Source organism: Spermophilus citellus (genome assembly GCF_964194105.1).
Source record: "Spermophilus citellus genome assembly, chromosome: 1".
Classification (NCBI taxonomy): domain Eukaryota; kingdom Metazoa; phylum Chordata; class Mammalia; order Rodentia; family Sciuridae; genus Spermophilus; species Spermophilus citellus.
The window spans coordinates 251,433,075-251,448,480 of NC_138182.1; the positions used below are offsets into that span (position 1 = coordinate 251,433,075).

Here is a 15,406-nt window from a genome sequence, read left to right on the forward strand (position 1 = left end):
GCCTGGCCCCGGGAGCCGACGCCCGAGCCCGAGCCCGAGCCCGAGCCTGGTCGCGGGCACGCCAGCCCGTGGTCGAGACGCCGCCCGCCGGGCGGCCTGATGGGCCGTGGATGCCCGCCATCCGCCGACAGGAGGAGCCGCAGCAGGCGGGCGGGCGTGCCCAGGGCCTCCGGGCCGCGGGGGGCCGCTGTGACCCGTCTTGGCCCCCGCCGCGTCGGGGGCGGGGTGCTGGGGTTTGGGGGAGAATCGTAGAGCGGAGGGTAGCCGAGGGGGGCGGGTGCTGTGGAGCGGCGGGTTCGGCCGGGGCTCAGCCTGCGGTCCGCTCCGCCCGAAGCGCGGAGGAGCCGGGCCCGCCGCCCAGTTCTTCCATGAGGCCTGAGTGAGGCGCAGCGGCGAGAGCCGGCCCGCGGCGCCTCCCCCCGCATCCTATCCGGAGTGCAGCGGCCCCCGGAGGAGGAGGAGGAGCATGTCGGACGGTTTCGATCGGGCTCCAGGTGCTGGTCGGGGCCGGAGCCGGGGCCTGGGCCGCGGAGGGGGCGGGCCTGAGGGCGGCGGGTTCCCGAACGGAGCGGGGCCTGCGGAGCGGTCGCGGCACCAGCCGCCGCCGCAGCCCAAAGCCCCGGGCTTCCTGCAGCCGCCGCCGCTGCGCCAGCCCAGGACGGCCCCGCCGCCAGGGGCCCAGAGCGAGGCCCCCGCAGGCTCCCAGCGGCCTCCTCGGCCCGGGGTGCTCCCAGGTACGGAGCAGCTCTAGGCACCCTGTCTTCCGGGCCAACGCTTCCCCACGGCTCCCCGTGTGTGCCGAGGCCCGGCGCGTCACGTCCTCCGTTCCCCGGTTCCCCGAAAGCATTTCCGGAGGGGCCCGCTGGTTACGGTGTAGGAAGGGGCCCAGAACCGGGTTTGGAAGGTGGCTGCTGGAATCCTTTGTGCGCCCTGGCTGGGGGGAGGGGCCGGGTGCGCGGTCTCCGAGTTCTGGCGTCCCGGGAGGAAGTAAAAATCGCCTCCCCAGCCCTAGAAAGCGGGGCTGGGGCAAGCAACCACCCCCATTTTTAACCAACTCCTTGAAAAAGGGAGGGGAAAAGAAAAGCTCTCAAGCGTTCATTTGGGAGGCAGGTATGTTTATAAATGAGCTAAAGCAAGTCTATTGTTCCTTTTTGCAGGCTCTCTGTACATATCTTGGTGATCATCTTCAATTTTGTGTTTAACTCTTAAAACTTGGTGCTTTCTTAGATGGTTTTTTTAGTACCAAGTTGTTATACAAAGGAATGAATGCTTCTAACACCGTTTTTCCCCCCTTTTCTTTCTCAGAACAAACAAGGCCCCTGAGAGCTCCACCTAGTTCACAGGATAAAATCCCACAGCAGAACTCAGAGTCAGCAATGGCTAAACCCCAGGTGGTAGTGGCTCCCGTATTAATGTCTAAACTGTCTGCGAACGCCCCTGAATTTTACCCATCAGGTTATTCTTCTAATTATACAGTGAGTACACCCGTTCCTACAACTCTGGGTTAATACTACTGGAATAATGTGATTATTACTTCATTAATCAGAATATGCTGGTGCTTTCTAAACTCTACATAAAAACATTTTGTTATGAATTCATTGAATTCATGAATCGTTTCATGAGGGAATAACTAGTTGAAGAATATATTTTATAGTTACCTTCAAGGCATTAGAGTGTAAGCTTGAGTAGGAATTTTTGTCTATCTGGTTCACTGCTCTCAGCATCTATGGAGTATCCATAAACTAATGATCATTATATCAAGGACATTTTCAATTTGAAAACTAAAACCTATTTCTAGACTTTAGAAACAGCCTTAGGTAGTGGCCAAGCAAGCCTGATTTTTAGTTTGATTTATAGCAAGGTAAGTAAATATTCATTGTGAGCTTTCCGGTAAATTAAACTGGTTTTGCTGTAAACTAATCATGAGGTAGTTTTGTTGAATGTTGAGAAATATTTATCTGGGCTCTTATTTCTAATTGTTAGGCCATATGTTAAAATAGTATTTCTGGTGCTAGTTACTTATCATATGTAGAGATGTTATAAGGGGTGTGGATAAAATGTTTACATAGGTATGGAGAATTTTTAAACTTTCAGTTTTATATTGTCAACAATATAACAATTCTTTTTTTTAGTTATAGATGGACACAATACCTTTATTTATTTTTATATGGTGCTGAGAATCAAACCCAGTAAAATTTGAGGCAAGCACTATATCACTGAGCCCCAACCCCAGCCCCAACAATATAACAATTCTTAAAGTGGCTCATATTTTTCTTAGCAGCACAAAGCACAGTTGGGATATATAGAAAGGAATTTGTTGTGCTAGGTAAGCCCAGATGAGTAAATGCACAGTGGTTGATTGTAGGAAAGTGGGGGAGGGAATCATGGAAAATATGATTGATAATACTTTAGTTTTATTGAAGTATATCATAAGGGATACAGGGATCATCTCAAAGCTTCACAGCCTTAACTAGTTTCCTAGTCAAGAAATGGAATGTTGGCTGGGGATGTGGCTCAAGCGGTAGCGCGCTCGCCTGGCATGCGTGCGGCCCGGGTTCGATCCTCAGCACCACATTCAAAGATGTTGTGTCTGCCGAAAACTAGAAAATAATTATTTAAAAAAAAACTCTCTCTCTCTAAGAAATGGAATGTTATCAACATCCTAAAAACTTTATTATTTTGATTTTAAATAGTTTTGCCTGTTTTCAAAGTTTATATAAATAAGGATGTACAGAATATATTGCTTTTTACTTTCCATCTACACCAGAATTAAATCATGCTATAATTTTTTTATTTTATTTTTTAGTGGTAGTTGGACCCAATACCTTTATTTTATTTATTTTTATGTGGTGCTTAGGATCAAACCTAGGACCTCGCACGTGCAAGGCGAGCGCTCTACCGCTGAGCCACAACCTCAACCTCAAATCATGTTATAATTTGAAGTGATTCTCAGAATTCTATTGCATGACCATATGGAGGTTCCATTTGTCTGTTGATGGACATTCTTCTACTTTGGGGCTAATCCTATTCATAAATAGGATTGCTATTTCTGTCCGTGTTTTGGTGGTTGTATGCCTTTATTTTGCTTAGTATATACCAAGGAATAGAACTGCTAGGACTTAAGAGTAGCCAGCTTTAGTAGAGACTGATAAATGGTTTTCCAAAGAGATCATTTCACTGTACAATGAGCAGCATGATTTCTAGTTGCTCCACTTCTGGTCAGCACTTGGTATATTCTGTTGAGCCATTCTGATAGGTATGTAGTATCTAGTTGTGGTTTCAGTGTGTGTTTTTCTTATAACTAATGATGGCACATCTTTTTTGTAACCTTTTTTCTTTTGACTGTTATTAATGGGAACAGGTGTACTTCATAGAAACTCTTACACTGTATAGGAAAACCTTTGGAATTAGGAGAAATTGTAGACATAAAATGAAAAACAATTGATTTGGGGTGAAAAAAGCCATCTTTTATGTAAAATAGAAATGAGAACAGCTAGGGTTCTTGCAAGAAAGTTGTATTTAGCTCAGAGAATAAAAGAATGATGGGGAAATTTTGAGTAGTTGAATAGACTCTTAAGGATGTTTTTCTTCTAGTAGCCACTCAAACAGTTCCCCATTTGTTTTCTTCCATATTGACTTGGACTGTTTTATGATATAGAAGGGAAAGGTTTTGTTTTGTTTTTAATACCTTTATTTTATTTATTTTTATGTCGTTCTGAGGATTGAACCGGGCCTCACACTTGTTAGGCGAGTGCTCTACAGCTGAGCCACAACTCCAGCCCCAGGAACGATTTTTTTCACAGTACTACACATAGTTCAAATGACTCCTGGGCTGTAGAGCAGAGTATTATGTTAGTCCACTTATCTTGAGTCACTGTCATCTTTTAGGTATTCTTTGCTATTTCCTTAGTAGATAAGCACCTTCTATGCTCAGTTTACCAGAACATGTTGTGAACTGGAAGACTGTTAGTCTACAGGTGTATCTTCTTTGGCCCTTGGTGTGTGATTTAAAAAAAAGAAAAAAAATTGAAAGTTGTTTTAATTAGTTCTTCACATTTAAATTAGCTGTTGCAAATTTGAATTTTTCTGATTTCTTTTGGAATCATAAGATCTGGCCAAAGACAACTAGCATTCTGATAGAGCAAAAATTGGCTGTACCAGAATAGAGGCATAATTTGCTTCCTGGCTTACTTCATTTGTTTCTTTTTCTATTTTTTTTGGGGGGGTGGGGTTATTGGGGATTGAACACAAGTGTACTTGACCACTGAGCCACATCCCCACCCCTATTTTGTATTTTATTTAGAGACAGGCCTCACTGAGTTGCTTATGCTTAGTGCCTCACTTTTGCTGAGGCTGGTTTTGAACTCTTGAGCCTCCTGCCTCAGCCTCCCAAGCAGCTGGGATTACAGGCGGGTTCCATGGCTCCGGGCTTACTTCATTCATTTTTAACCCATGCAGATTCCATAGACTTTGGGCTTGCTACCTTGCTCTGGTATATTCTCTAGCCTTACAGATTTACTCTAATGACTACCTTTGGTTAAAGCTAAAAGTATTTCTCAATTTATTTGTCACACCAGAATCCTTGTTTTTCCCCGTTACTGTTAAGATCTTGTTGTGAGGGAAGGTTTTCCTTATATAATTCAAATGTAGCTACATTGGCTCACTCATTCAAGTAGTTAAGTACTTATGAGTCAAGCACTGCCTATACAGCAGCAAACAAAACAGATAAAAAAATCCAGTCTTCCCAGAGCCTCTTTTCTAGTGGTCTGCCTCAGTTTCTAGAAAGTTCTTGAGTCTGTTTTTGTCGTATTCATTGAAATGTATTGTCTAGTATTCCTAGCCAGGTCTCTCTTAAGAGTACGTTCTTTTTCTAACAGACTTTATGGTATTTGTTTGCTGTGTTTTTAAAGTTTTCCTAAACTGTTTTCTTTAGTCCTCCTTCTGATTCTCCTACTAGAATTTCCTGTCTTCTATTACATTGAGTTGCTGTATCCATCTATTCCTGGTTGTTGCTTCTTCTCAAACCAGTATGCTTTGAATATTTGATCATGGTTTACTAACCAGTGCCAGAAATTCCCCATGGGAATTCATAAAGCATTTACGTTTCCCTCTCTCTCTCTCTCTCTCTTTTTTTTTTTTTTAATTAAGGGTAGGCTTCTTCAAGCTACTGTCCACCTTTTTCCTTTCTTTTAGTAACATTTTCTAGAAGTACTCACTCTAGACACTACTGTACTTCTCACTGACTGTGCAAACATCTGCAATTTGATCCTCCTAGGTATATTGCTACTATTTTTTGCAACAGTTAATGATGCTCTTCTGATTTTTTTTTTTTTTGTCAATTGTCATTTTAATCCTCATCTTAGACCTTGAATACAATAAGACCCATGAACACAGTATGATCTGTTCAGTTTAAAATTCCTAGTGTGCCAGGTCCTATGCTAGGTGTCAGTGGTTTTTTTTAAACTAGTCTTTCAAAAGTTCCTTTTATAATGTTATAAAAACTAAATATTTAAGGTACTATTTTCTGGGTGGGTTTTTTTGTTTGTTTGTGTGACTCTTCATTCCCAAGATATTTCAACTATTATTCTCTCACAGATTTCAAACTACGAATTTATTCAGTAGCATTTAATGTTACGAACATCACCATTCCTCACTTACCTCCTCCTCTGATTTCTGTGGCAGTTCCCTCCAACTTCTCTCTCAGATAGCAGTCTTGGAGGTCCTGTCATTTTCCCATTTTATTATCTCTCTTACAAATCCTGCCTATTCCTAGAGTCTGACCATCACCTTTCTATATGCTAATAATCTTAAAATCGAATTCTTCATCTGAACTCTAGACTTGTTTCCAATCGTTTGACTTCATGAGGATTTCACAAACTCAAGTATAATTAACAGTTAATCTTTTGCAGATCTTTCCAACTAGCTGAGGTCAAGAAACTTGATGGTATATTAACTCACCTCTTTCCCTCACTCTTGCCCCAGTTCAATCCAGCTAACCTAAGTAGTTCACCGTCTCACTCTCTTGGATTATGGTCTCTTCTCTTGACAGTGCATACCAAGGGCACACCATGAAAGGTGCATTTTTTAATTGATGTCCCTTCTGATATCTTCCATAGAATTCTAAGAAAAATAGAGCTTGAAAATATTCCTGAGCTTAAAAGTCATTTGGCTCAATATTGAAGACTGAAGTGTGTGCTTTGAAAAATCTGGTACTAGAGAACTAATGCAGTATTTGAACATGTTGGAATGCCTATCTGTTCAGAATAATGTCTCTTTCTTTCTTCCTTTCTTTCTTTCTTTTTTTTTTTTTTTTTTTTTTGCTTACAGTGGCAGGTTTTGGATCCAATCCTCTGTTCTGTTATATTCAGAGCAACTCTACTTTTCTTTTACTTATTGGACTTCAAATTTTCTTAAAGGAGTTTGTTGACTTTATAAAAGTCAATGTTAAACTGCATTAACCCCAATGAGTGTCATTTTATAGAAACAGAAAATTAGTAGCTTTAGCTAGGATCTGCAGACTTGCTTTTTTTTCTTCATTATCATTAATAATTATAAGATACTATAAGTCTGTAAAACTACTGTATATGGAAACTTAAACTTGTTTTTACTTATAAAGTTCACACATTGTACATAATTACCATTAACTATATTAGTGCATTCTTGTGCTTAACTGCTTTCATTACTTTATAATAAAAGTTCAGTATTTATAATGGGAACATTTCTTCACTCCAGAGTTAAGTATTATTGTTTTTTTTTTTCCTTCTCAGAAATTCTCTGCCTATACAAATAAATCTTAAAAGAAAGAAAGTTATACTGAAATATGATTGGATTCTTGCTTTTCATTTAACATGCTATCTTGAAGATATTCCTATGTTGATACATTTAAGTATATATTGTTTTCTTAAATGGCTATATAATAGTCCATTATATGGATATATTTAAGTAGTTGACCAATTTCTTGTTCATAGATTGTTAGATGGATTTCTTAGCAATGAATATCCTTCCAAATAATGTGAAAGTGGGTTTTAAGACTTTATTATTTAAAAAAAATTTTTTTGTAGTTGTAGATGGACAGCATGTCTTTATTTTATTTTTTTATGTGGTGCTGATGATTGAACCCAGTGCCTCACATATGCGAGCAAGTGCTCTGCCACTGAACTACAGCCCCAGCCCAAGACTTTGTTATTTTTTAGTGTGGTATAGAGAATAAAAGTATAGATTTTGTACTTCTAACTAGCACTGTGACCATGCACAAATTTCTTGTTGGTATGTGGCTCTACCTCACTCAAACCCTCCCAACTTTCCCTGTTTTTAGCATGGTCTTTAGATTCAGTCTCCTTAGTGGTGTCTGTGTTTTAGCCATTCTCTCTATTTCTCAAACATATCAATCCAAGTACCACCTCTTTGGTGCCCGTATGCTTACTGTGGCCACTTTAGGGTGTCTTTCCTAATATTTGGTGTGATTGATTTCCACCCCCCCCCACCCCCCCAGTTTAAATGCCTGGCCATATTTTTCAGCTTCTGAATGTGTTTTCCATCATGAGAGAAGGGATTTGTGTGCTTTTATTGATGGGAGACATTATGTCATGGCCATATTCCCAGCTCTTAAAATAGTCCTTGGCACTTAGTAGGTGCTCAGCCTCATACAATTTTGAATGAATGAATGAATAACCAAAGAGACTTAACTGACACCTGTTTTTTCTGTGCAGGAATAGTAATGCTTATTGATTTTCTAGGGTTAAATCAGATACTGCATGCAAATCCCTTACTTATCTTTGTAAAAGCATTGAAAAGCTGTTAGTCTCTTTACTAAGTCTCTTTCCACCATAGAGTTTTTCTTAGGGCATTTTTGACCATGTGTGGGTGTTTTTTTTGTTTTTTTTTTTTAATGTATGCACTAATTTTAAAACTTAATCCCCTTTATAAAGGTACTGTATTTTGTATCTTTTTTCATATAGTTTCTAATTTGAGTTTCTAGAGAAGAATTTCTTTAAAGAATATTATTATTTGACTATAACTGTTAAGTAAACTTTAAAATGCTTTGGAGGATATTCCAGGCATTGAGAGTGGGAATATTCTGGCCTGATAACTTTTGTGGAACTCACCTGCTCAGCCCTATGGCCATTAATTATGATGTTGGCAACTTCCAAAGTGGTATTCCCAGTGGTGGAAATTTTAGGTGGACACTATTGCTATTATCAAAATCAGTTAGAAACCTAGCTGTAGCAGCCAAAAAGTTTCCTGCCCTTCATACCATGATGAAACTTATACTTACTTAAGCTAGCATGTGCACTTTCCTGTCTTTGGGGATTAATAGATAGGTGCAAACCTTACTAGGTTTTTTCTTTTCAATATAGATACGATCAAACATCTCATCTACAAGAATATAGAAAATAGTATAATGAATCTCCATGGCCTTAATAGTAAGCTACATATGTTTCTATATCCCTGCTCCATCCTTTTCCTCTTATTTTCAAGCAAATTCTAAACTTTATTTCATTGGTAAATAGACACTATTTTTATATTGCTGTTGTAGTGAAATTGGTTCAAACTTTGTCAACCATCTTGTAAACCTACCAAGATAGAAAAGATGGTTCCCTGTCCAGCTAAATGGAGCCCTTCTATTGTTAAAATACTTAAGTTGGGCAAAGAAGGAGGATAGCCCAGTGGACTTAAGAATACAATAATTTTTTTTTTTTTTTTTTTAAATCAGGTGAGGGATGTTTACCAAAAATCCATGCTAGAGATACCCCAACTCAAAGCCATTGCATACTTGTTTTAGTTACAGGGATTAAAATGTTGGTTTTGGGCTGGGGATGTGGCTCAAGCGGTAGCGCGCTCGCCTGGCATGCGTGCGGCCCGGGTTCGATCCTCAGCACCACATACAAACAAAGATGTTGTGTCCGCCAAAAACTAAAAAATAAATATTAAAATTCTCTCTCTCTCTCTCTCTCTCTCTCTCTCTCTCTCTGCCCCCCCCCACCCTCTCTCACTCTCTCTTAAAAAAAAAAATAAATAAATGTTGGTTTTGTGTTTTTTAATTTTGGTTTGTAGGAATCCTACGAGGATGGTTGTGAGGATTATCCCACTCTATCAGAATATGTTCAGGATTTTTTGAATCATCTTACAGAACAGCCTGGCAGTTTTGAAACTGAAATTGAACAGTTTGCAGAGACCCTGAATGGCTGGGTTACAACAGATGATGCTTTGCAAGAACTTGTGGAACTCATCTACCAACAGGTAGGTTTGCTGATGGCCACAGGGTGACCTCCAGGTAGTTTCCTTCAAGCCCAAGGATAATGGCTACTCCTTGAGAGAAACTAGGTTCAAGTATACTTGCCTCCACATTTGCTGGTTCTTGGAAACTTTTGAAGTCTAACTTGTATAGAATTCCTATAGTTAGAGATCCAAGACTAGAGCCAGGCTGGATTGCTAACTCACTTGGGTAGCCACAGCTCTGTACAGGCAACATTCATAGCTGTAACAAAGGGTCTATACATACAAGTAGTATGTAGAACAAGATTTGGGCACTTAGGAGGAAAACAACATAAGTATCACCTTCCCCACACCACTCTGTTTTGTAGGATCTGAAACTTAACACAAAAAGATGTATTTTTTTTCCTAAGTGTCAAATTATGTAGCATTATTGTAGAAGGGGGGAAATGTTAGAACTTTTCTTGCCTCATAAGCATCTCTTGCAAATAGCCAGACTGAAAATGGTCTTCTCTTCAGTTTTAATGTTTCTACTTTTAAATTTACATCTCAGTTCCTTAATTCGTAGAAAGTCCTATCAGTTGGCTTTTTTTGTTTTGTTTTGTTACACAGTGTTCAATTTTCATCTTAGCATCTTGGTCATTGACACATAATATTTTTTTAAAGGTGAAAGATGCAGTAGAAAACACTGCCTTTTTAAGACAACAGTGTCTATGATTGGTGTGAGACTGACCCCAAACAGTAGGGCTTGAAAATAAATATAAATTTTATTTTGTCTTTAAAATTATTGCCAAAAGAGCAACTAAATTTTGGAATGTATGGAAGAGTGGTCATAAAAGCAAGCTGATGATTATATCCTACCTAATAATGTTTGGCTACTTTTCCAAGTTACAGACTGTTATTGGACCATAAGATTATTTAGTAGCCAACTGTTAGCTTTTAAGAAGTGTCTGAGATTTAGGGAATCTGATTCATTATTTCTGCTTCTAAATGGATTGAAAAGAATTAAGAGATAAGAATATGAAATATGAGAACAAAAATACTACTTTTTGCTTTTCTTATTTCCCTATTGAATTTCAGCTATTCCGTAGACTGCATAATTATAGTTCCTCAGGCCTGAATAGAGCGTCTGACAAGCTTCAACTGTTTGTCTCGAAACCAAATCTTCAAATAGTATAATTTGAAGTTTTAACATTTTGTGGTCAGTGGTATATTGACCTGATACACAGATTTTTCCAGTAGCTTTTACGTTTTATTGAGGTAATTTATGAAAATTCATTCATCACAACTAACAGTAGATGACCTCATCAAAAATGGTATATTAAACATAGACATTCAACTTTTATTCCTCTGCAAACACCACTAAAATGACAGTTTTACAAAAAAACAGAGGCCCATTAGGATAAAAAAGGAAAGTAGATAAAAGCCCAGTGGATGGGTGAGTGTTAATCGACTTGGTAGATCTAACATTGATTTCCAAACCAGTTGAGGATCACCAGAGTTTACTGTGCAGGATCTCTAAAAGACTAAGAAAATGTTGGAATGAGGCTAAAAAGTATGAGTGTCTTGAAAAATTAGACTTCCTAATCTTTTTCTACCTGGTAGCCATTTTGAAGTTTCATTCTAACACTTCTTTAGAAGTTAACAGAGGGAGGCATTCTACCAAAAAAGGAATTAAGCAAAAGGTGAAGACATGACAATTGGGGATTGGGGAATTCTATGGGTAGGCTAAGTGAATTATCCAGATGATGTTGAAAGGAGAGTCCAAGACAATAGCCACATGTACATCAGGTTTTATGCAGCCAGGCTTCACCAAGTAGTTTGGAAGACTACAGGAAAGATTTCCCTAGCAAGATGAGCCCACCTGCTGTGTTCAATGATATTGAGAATAAAATTATAACCTGGTGAATTTAGAGATAAATCAATGAAAAATATAAAAAACAAAGTGAATCTAGGGAAAACAAAATTCTGCAAAAAAGGAAATACTAATGTGATACATGGTTAAGCTGTAAGTGCAAATACAACAAAAATCATGATAATGCCATACTGCTAAGTGAAGGGATTAGGAAACAATAGAATGGGGTGGTTTGAGCAGGGTGAAAGCTAAAATCTCATCTTACATGGTGGGAAACTAGTAAGAAATAAAACCTAAATTAAAAAACCAAATAACATGGAAATACAGAAGTTAAAACTTTTTCAGTTGAAAAGAATTGAAAGCAGTTGTCTATAGGAGTTAATGGGGTACAGATGAGGAAGTAGCCTTTTAGAATTTAAAGTCTCTAAATCATATGTGATGACTTTTAAGAAGACACTAAAGAAAACACAAATAGGAAAAGTTTAAATTTCAAGTCTTTTGTTATACATATATCAGGAGAAATCATTTTTCTCCTTTGTGATATGTACATGATCACATGTAAGCAAGGAAATAGAAATAAAAAGAGTGCTTTATGATTATTATATGCCAGGCAGTGCTAAGCACTTCACATGAAATTAATCCATTTAATTCTCAGTGGTTGTAAGTTATCACTCTTATCTTCACTGTATGCATATCTAAGCAGAGAAGTTAAGACTTGTCCAAGGTTACCACACCTAGTAAATAGACCCAACAGAAAGTTGGAGGACCATCAGGCCATTTGCTAGCTCTGAAATCCCTGGTTGATAACCTTTTGAACTTGGCCATGTCTCATAACGTGTGTGTGTGTGTGTGTGTGTGTGTGTGTGTGTGTGTGTGTTTAACCTACCATTAGGTGGTAAACTATGTTTTCTACTGTATTTTTTAAAACTGCAATTAAATGAGTGCTGCTTTGGCTACCTCACAATCTTTGATATTTAGTGTTTTTTCATTTTTTTCTTTGGTAGCTTAGCTATTTTGATTTCCGCTTTACCCCAATCATTTTTGAAATATTCTTTAACTCTTACTTTCTTGTACCAGTTACTATTAATCACCTCTCTTTAGGAATCAAACTAAAACTCGGACAGTTTTAGTGATATTTAGGGTCATAAAGCAGAAGGCTTTGGACTTTTGTTCTGTTCTGCTATCCACCAAAGTCTCCTGTCCTGTCCCTGAGAAACACCACAGGTCAATAATTTTGCAGCTATGCAACCATGGTTGCGTACATGTCTGTTTTCTGTAAAAATGTATTAGCACCAAGAGATGGCTCATTGCTTTCTGGTAACATTATATAAATGGAGGTGGTGGGGTGAACTTACCTAAAACATTTGTTTTTGTACTTGTGATTCTTGATGTTTGGGAGGGAGAGTAAACTTAATTTCCTTATGCCTGACAAAAAACTTAACCTGTTTTTCCGTATTATATGGTTATTTTTGTGAGCTCAAATGTTTTGTCTTCTTTAAAATATTGCTTAGTGTTTGCATTAATAGCAGTGTATCTCTGTCACACAAAACCTTTCTTTTTAAAAGGCTACGTCTATCCCAAATTTCTCTTATATGGGAGCTCGCCTGTGTAATTACCTGTCCCATCATCTGACGATAAGCCCACAGAGTGGCAACTTCCGCCAATTACTACTTCAAAGGTCAGTGTGAATATGAAATTAAAGGAAAACTACTTTAAATGTGCTAGATTTAAATTAAAAATTTAAAGGTAGCCTCTTTGCTAAAGATCATACATTATAGAAAGTTGCAAGGGAAAATAGGGTGGACCATTCTTATTTGCATAATATTAAAAGCTATCGTCTAATATATCATTTTCCCACCCATAATGATCTCTGCCATTGGTTTTGTATTTAGATGGGGCTTGTTTTCCAAGATCTTAAAAATGATCATTTATGTGTTTGAGTACTTTCGTAGTTTTGGTTTGAGAAAGGATCTGATTTTATTTAAATTAGAATAAAGTGACCAATTCATTTTTTTTCGTGGTTTATTTGAATTGCCACCTTCATCACACTACATTTTTAAATATGGGTTTTGAATTAAGACTTTTATTATATTTCATTTATCACTTATTCTGTTCCTTCTGATTACCATATAATAGCTATAAAATGGCTCTTCATATTTTAAATACCTGGTTTAGTTTTCCATTTTTGTAGAATCTAATATTTGTTTCCTCTAGAGAACTTTAGAATCAGTGTTTGGATTATAAAACCCTTGTGGGTATTTGTTATATTTGGGGGATAGTATTGAATTAATTAACTAATATAGGTAAAATTAATTTTCTTATTTGAGAAGTCTTTAATAGCAGATTGTCTTCAAGTATATTATACTTTGGTTCATTCTTTCTTTAAAGATAATTTAATGGGACTTAGTATGTAGCTCAGTGGTAGAACATGAGTTTAGCACGGGTCTCTGGGTTCAATATCCATCACCAAAAAACAAAACACAGCTTTCTAAATGTATGGTTAAATTGCAATGGGACTGAATAAAGGTTCTAAAAGTGGCTGGATGGGGTGGTCATGCCTGTAATCCTGTGATTTGAGAGGCCAAGATGGGAGGATCTCAACCTCAAGGCCAGTCTCGGCAACTTAGCAAGATCTTGTCTCAGAAAATAAAAAGGGCAGGCAATGTTAAATTGCCCGGGGATCAATCCCCAGTACCAACAACAAAAAATTCTGAAAGTAGACCTCAGAGCTAATTAAAAATTAAGCTTTTGATGAAGGCAGTACTTCAAATGCATATGTAAAAGATGAATTGCTGGTAGCCCAACTAGATAGCCATTCAGGGAAAGAAAAAATGGGTTTCTGTCTTATTCCCTACACCAAATTAAATTCCAAATACATCAAAGACTCAAAAGTACCACAGTAAATACTAAGGGGAACATTTGACAATTAAAAATCTTGGGGTAGGAAAGCTCTTTCAAGTAAGATGTAACCATAGGTCCTAAAACAGATTAATAAATTTAGTTACATATAAATTGTTACAGGGGGGGAAAGCATTAATTTATATGAAGTAAAAATAGGAAACTTATAACACATGACAGTAGGCTCATTTATTTGATATTAAAAGACCTATTAAGAAAAAGAAAAAGATTAGTATCTTAAAAAAGTTGAAATATTTGGAATGGTTCTGGATAGGTATAGTTTGGAAAAATATAAATGACAAAGTTATAGAAGAAAAAATATAACCATGTTTAAAGAAATGCAAATTATAGCTTCTGGACAGATAGAAAGAAGGTTCTTCCCAAGAGTAGGATGCTAGAAAGCTTCCTTCATCATATTCCTCAGAGCTCTTCACTCCTGGCTGTATCTTTCAGTTACCCAGACATGTAAATAGATCTGAGACCCTGACCTCTCCTCTGGAGTACAGGGTATAATTAGACTGAGGTGGAAACTGGTGTTTTGGTCTCTTTCTCCCTTGGCCCCCTCTTTCTTTCTAAGCTAAGTAGTTCTACTATATAGCTGTTGTTGAGAACCATTTTTCTGGTTTGCTTTGAATACTTCTACAGTATTATAATACTGTCAAAGGTGATACTGTGTAGAAACGCTAATGATACAAGTGGATGATTCTTCACTTTGGTACACAGTTTGTTAGAGTGAAGGTAGCTTCACCACCAACCTCTTGGTTGCTGTGATATTGGGGGCAACTTTGGTCTTTTTCCATTTTTACCTTTCTGAAATAAAAACATTGCTTTTATAATAAAAAATGTTTAGCTTTAAGCAGCTTAGGGACTTTCACCTAATAATTGACCTTGTACCAGGGACAGGGATGTAATTTGCTTTTGCACATATATCAGCATGTCCTAATGTACAATCTCATGGTCTTAGCATTTTACAAAATAAAAAGTTGGTTTCTTCAAAACTCTTACTACAAAGTTGTAATACACAAAAAAGTAGCCAACATGGTGCTTGGAAAACTGTTAGCATTAATTGTTTTTCATTATTAACCAGAGCATTTCGTCTATAAGCATTCAGACTTTTCCGATGAGGAATTTAGTGTATGAGAGAAGCTAATATTTTAAAATATTTGGCTAAAACAGAAGATACTGCTCAATTAATAATGGTTTGTAAGCATTGGAATTGATCACAGTGTGAACCTAGCATAGCTTATATGCCCAAGCAAGACAGGATTTCTTTGACTTTGCTTTTAAAAAAAAAAAAAAAAAAAAGTCAGGGAGGCCAGGTGCGCCTTGGGAGGCTAAGACAGGATGATCTCCAGTACAAAGCCAGCCTCAGCAACAGTGAGGCGCTAAGGAGCTCAGTGAGACCCTGTCTCTAAATAAAATACAAAATAGGGCTGGGGA

At 38.0% G+C, this 15,406-nt stretch overlaps 1 protein-coding gene across 3 annotated transcripts in view; it reads left to right on the forward strand.

Moving 5' to 3' along the window:
* Nucleotides 1-222: 222 nt before the first annotated feature.
* PAIP1 (poly(A) binding protein interacting protein 1) overlaps nucleotides 223-15,406 on the forward strand; it is a 28,271-nt gene continuing 13,087 nt past the window's right edge. Inside the window, exons 1-4 of one of the 3 annotated variants that reach the window (XM_081294616.1) lie at nucleotides 223-734; nucleotides 1,306-1,475; nucleotides 9,055-9,240; nucleotides 12,634-12,746. In XM_081294616.1, the coding sequence (XP_081150742.1) occupies nucleotides 467-734; nucleotides 1,306-1,475; nucleotides 9,055-9,240; nucleotides 12,634-12,746 (737 nt within the window). In that variant the 5' untranslated portion in view covers nucleotides 223-466. The remainder of the gene's footprint in view (nucleotides 735-1,305; nucleotides 1,476-9,054; nucleotides 9,241-12,633; nucleotides 12,747-15,406) is intronic. The other 2 variants (XM_081294617.1, XM_081294618.1) reach the window with 2 other exon arrangements.